Genomic DNA, 4,728 nt, shown 5'->3' on the forward strand with positions numbered 1-4,728 from the left:
ACTTTGACAGGGTTTCCACACCCCTGTCCCCCAATAGTCAATCTAAGAGTGAGGTTTATTGCTACCAATAACAACAAAACTGAAAGCATAAACTCCAGGTCTGTGAAGGTTCTTTAAGTTGCTCGAAGACGTCTTCAAGCAACTTAAAGAAGTCCAGATGCTTTTCTTTCCAAACTCCTTAGACCATAAACTCCAGGGTGAAAAAAGGTCAAAATAATAAACAAAACAACCTATTCCAAAGAAGTGCTACCTAAACCCTACTCGAAACCAAACTAAACAAAACACAAGCACTACCTTTAATTCCCTAATTTAATAAACAAGAGAAAAAGTGCAAAAAAATAGGGTGTTCACCCCTTCTGCTTCAGTGCTATTTACAAGATCAAGCACTGCCAGTTTGGAGGCCGAGGACAGGTCTGCTGTTGCTGTCTGGGGAACATCTGCGGGAGACAGGGTTTTTGAAATGGCCAGTTCATAGTGGGTGTCAGTCAGCAGGTGGCAGGTCAAAGCCGGCCCAAAACGGCTCCTCCAATCACGTGGAGGCCCTGCAGAGACTCTTAAAGGCACAGAACACACACTGATTCAGAATATGGCCAGGGCCTTAACACACATGTTGAACTGCAGTGGAAGGAAAATGCCCTAAATCAACAACAGTACCAGCATGATTAAAAAGGAAAACTATTTCTTTGATTATTGATGTTGAAACCGTCTTTAATCAGGTTGGTGCCGTTGCTGCTGGTTTAGGACGTCTTAGCTGCACCACAGTTCAACATGTGACCATTAAAAACTATGCTTTAACTGTTAGTAGTGGCTCATACCAGAGCCTTTTTAATTTGTTTCTTCCGACCGGGTCAGCTCCCCACACATGAATGCCGCATCGAGCTTTTAAAAGCCTGTTTCACTCATTATTTCTCTGTTATTTGTATTCTCCTGATCACGTGCTGTTGTGTGTCATCAGGTTATAGATGAGATTTACCGCGTGTTGCGCTACGTGAACTCTACCCGAGCACCTCAGCGAGCTCATGAGGTTCTGCAGGAGTTGAGGGACATCTCCTCCATGGCCATGGAGTACTTCGATGAGAAGATCGTCCCCATTCTGAAGAAGAAACTGCCGGGAGCCGATCTGTCTGGTCGCCTCATTGGCTCTGCACCAGGTAATTGAAATGTGACAAAAACAATAATAGTTGCGCATCCCTATTGCACCGGGTGTCCAAGGTTTTAAATGCAACATGTGAGCCACAGTGGTTGTGCATTTGTGGCTTTCCATTTGTATCAGAGTTGTCGCTAAATGTGAGAGACGAGAAAGTCATCGTCCTGTTTAGTCTTACGTGCCACCCCAGCCGTTGGTTGTTTGCACTGCTCTGCACGCGCTCTGCTTCACACGCTATGCTAACTCTGGAACACGCTTTACTCAGATGTGTGTCTTGTGCCCTCAGTGGCAGGTCCATCTACCTCTTTGACCACCATGTCCTTGCTGGCTAAGAACACACCTTCTCGCTCTGAGATGACCAAGGTGCAGCAGCAGGTGAAAGTGAACGGGGCATCGATGACGGTATTGCGGAGGGAGATGCAGGAAATTCGGGTCAAGCAGCTGGAGCAGCAGAAGCAGCTGCAGGACCAGGAGCAGAAGCTGCAGGAACAGAGCCAGGTGATCGCTGAGCAGAACGCCCGCCTCGCAGAGCTGGAGCACAAGCTCCGTGAACTGATGGAGAGTAGCGCTGCTGCTATCGGAGGACCCAGGCCCAACACAACTGTCCCCTCCACATCCAGCAGCTCTGCTGTGTCTTTCACTGCTGCCAGCACATCTGCTGCTGTCTTGACAGCCGTGGCTGCAGCCTCACCCAGGGAGACAGAGGGTGAGGTAGGGTCTTCGCTAAAACGCACCAGAAAAAGCTCAGACCTTCCACGGCAATCCAAACGGCTGCGCAGCAAGAAATGAGAAACTCGGTGTGTCATTTAGCTCAAGTTATTTTGATTTTTAAGGTCTGACTGATCACATCTTAAACCAGTGCCCAGAGTTATCAGCCACTCCACCAACACACTTCCTGTATACTGTCTCACACACAGCGCTGACACCACCTGCTGCGGTGTGGAATAATTCTCTGCTGTCCACAACCAAAGCACTGACCCTGAATGTCATCCAGGACTTTGCACATGGTTAGGTTTGTCGTTACAGAACTGTTAATGTCTGATTTTCCTTTTGTTAAAGACTCGCCTAAATAATACATTACTGTGTAAACACGTCACTAGTTTATAGTTTCACCTTTAAAAAGGTCCCGTTCTCAGCTACTCCGCGTTGTAGTTTCTACTTTGAGCAGTGGATTACTCCACATGTGGCGGTGTAGTGATTTCAGGCAGTGGACTGAGTCAGACTACAGTGTGACCTAGGGTGACAGAGTGACTTGCTCATGATTTATCACTACCTGCATGATAATGTAACTCTATAGAAGACATTAGGCTTTGGCTACACAATGTTTTTTCTTATGCTCCATTCATCAGTGTCCTGGTTCTGCACATAGGGTTTGTTGGCCAGTCCTTGCAAGGCTTCTGAACCACTTAAATCAATAAGGGTATAGGTGGATGGTTGGCTATTTGCCTCTAAAAAGGTTGTTTCATTTAAATGACTGTACTCTCAAATGAAGATGCTTATATTTGCAGCCTTGTTAACAGAAGTCACCTTGCACATGTGATTTAATGCATTTCCTGTTTGTTAAGAAAATGTTCATATTTGTCATTTTGGGAACATAAACTACTAAAGGATATCGAATGAAAATAGGAAGTGTGATGCTCCTGGAACAGCCTAACTGCGGTTGCATGTTGTCAGTAGTTAGTGATCTTCACAGGGGTCTAAATCAGTTGCAACAGCTTCTTTCTAAGTTTGGCTAAGTGCAATATGAATCGATGAAATAGTCAGTGGTTTATTTCTTTGTAGTAGCTCGCTTTTTCTTTTTTTTCAAGAGCTGCTGCTCAGATGAGTTTTTGATGAATTCTTGAATCTTCATGAAAAGCACGGCTGAAAGGAGGAGAAGGCCAAACTGTCATGTCAAGCTCTTTGGGGGGGAATATGCACATCAGTTTCTTTCCACTCTTTACAGAAGCAGCAGAGAGCACAGGAGCCATGCTGTGCTGAATATGAAAGCAGTCATGCGTTTGAAGCCCCTCATGTCCATATTTGGCTGTTATATGATGCATTACTGTATGAGCTGTGCTGAGGATAAAAATACTATAAAACTGACCTTGATGGCAAACTGGTGTTTTGCATCTGTTCTCTGAATAACGTGAGAAGCCTGATATGAGCTTCAAACATTCTGCATATTCACTGTACACAACATGTACTCCAGTACAGGTCAGTGTTTTACCCTGGGGGGGTTTCATTGTGTAGTCTGTCCTGACTGCACAAACTGGAGACACACAAGGCCTAACTTTGGCAGGCTTGCACAATACTTTTAATACTTTCACTTTGCTAACAGTCTGAAAACTGAGACGACCTTGAATTAAGTACTTTAACTCAATAAATGTAACCTGGTGTCACTTGCTGTCTTTTATTGACATTTTCAGCCACATGTTGCTTGATACAACATTTGGCCAACCTCGTCTGCTGATGAAGATCTGAAGGTTTTAGTCCGTTTCTGAGGTCTAAATGAAAACAACGATCAGTTGTTTGCTTCTTATACTTTTTTGAGCTTTTAAGATTTCTGGGATGTCGTTGTCAGATCATGTAAACACTCCTCCAGTATTGAATTGCAAATATAGAATCCCCGCTGGCTCATACTGGGCTTCTCCCCAGCTTAGGACTTGTAGTAGGGGAGAGCGGGGTAAGTTGTCACACTTTTCACACTGACTAACTCTTACTGAGCACCATACATCACAACGTAATAAATGTTTCACCAAATGAAAGAAGGAAGTCTCGGGCACATATGATGTATTCATTACATTTTCATATCTTATCTCATTACGGAGTTGTAGACTGTTGAATGGAGAATGTGCACTTGTGACAATTTGCCCCATAGGCAGGTAAGTTGTCACACTAGATTATCTTAAAATATGAACACAAATACTTAATTGTGATTATTGATTTTAATTGTTAAATTCAAACCAAAACTGGAAATTTGAACAATTATGCCAAGAGAATTTGGAAAACAACAATTATTTCAATCCAATACACATTTTAATCAAAACATTAAGTAGAAAGAAAACTTTAGTTTGAACTTTAAACTCAAATGTTCTCTGGCTTGCACATAAACCCATCATAACTGAATGGAATGCTGCAAATAACTTGCTTTACCTAACATGTTTATCCTCTGAACAAAACAGATGCCCTATTTCTGATTAATCAGACTCAACTTCAGAGTCACAATTCTGGCACACATAAATTGCCTGGCCTGAGGTGCAAACATCATGGGCCCATTTGTTGCATTTTACGCATTTTACCCAGGTCTCTTTTGGACGACTGTTTGAAAATAGCTCCACACAGACAAGGCAGAAGCACTCTTCATCATCTGATGATGACTCTTGAATTATTTTTCTTCTTTTAGCTGTGTTGTTCTTCATAGGTCCAGATGTTTTCCCCCCCCTTGCGTCCCTCTCTTTTGAAACAGCTTTTTGCTAGATTCACCCTTATTCTTTTCTTTTTCTAGTTGCTGCTTCACTGGTGTGTCGGTTAGAATTGCTGATTTGCGTCGTTTTCTTCCTTTGCTGGATGGTTTTCGGCGGCCAGCTTTTGGATATGGC

General features: G+C 43.3%; 1 protein-coding gene across 1 annotated transcript in view; it reads left to right on the forward strand.

The window, feature by feature from the left end:
* LOC102213750 (F-box only protein 28-like) overlaps positions 1-3,625 on the forward strand; it is a 28,810-nt gene extending 25,185 nt beyond the window's left edge. Inside the window, exons 2-3 of the mRNA XM_005754664.1 lie at positions 956-1,151; positions 1,434-3,625. Of these exons, the coding sequence (XP_005754721.1) occupies positions 956-1,151; positions 1,434-1,936 (699 nt within the window). The 3' untranslated portion in view covers positions 1,937-3,625. The remainder of the gene's footprint in view (positions 1-955; positions 1,152-1,433) is intronic.
* Positions 3,626-4,728: the final 1,103 nt, after the last annotated feature.

The sequence above is a fragment of the Pundamilia nyererei genome, unplaced genomic scaffold (genome assembly GCF_000239375.1).
Source record: "Pundamilia nyererei isolate P.nyererei 1_Seehausen unplaced genomic scaffold, PunNye1.0 scaffold00621, whole genome shotgun sequence".
Taxonomy (NCBI): domain Eukaryota; kingdom Metazoa; phylum Chordata; class Actinopteri; order Cichliformes; family Cichlidae; genus Pundamilia; species Pundamilia nyererei.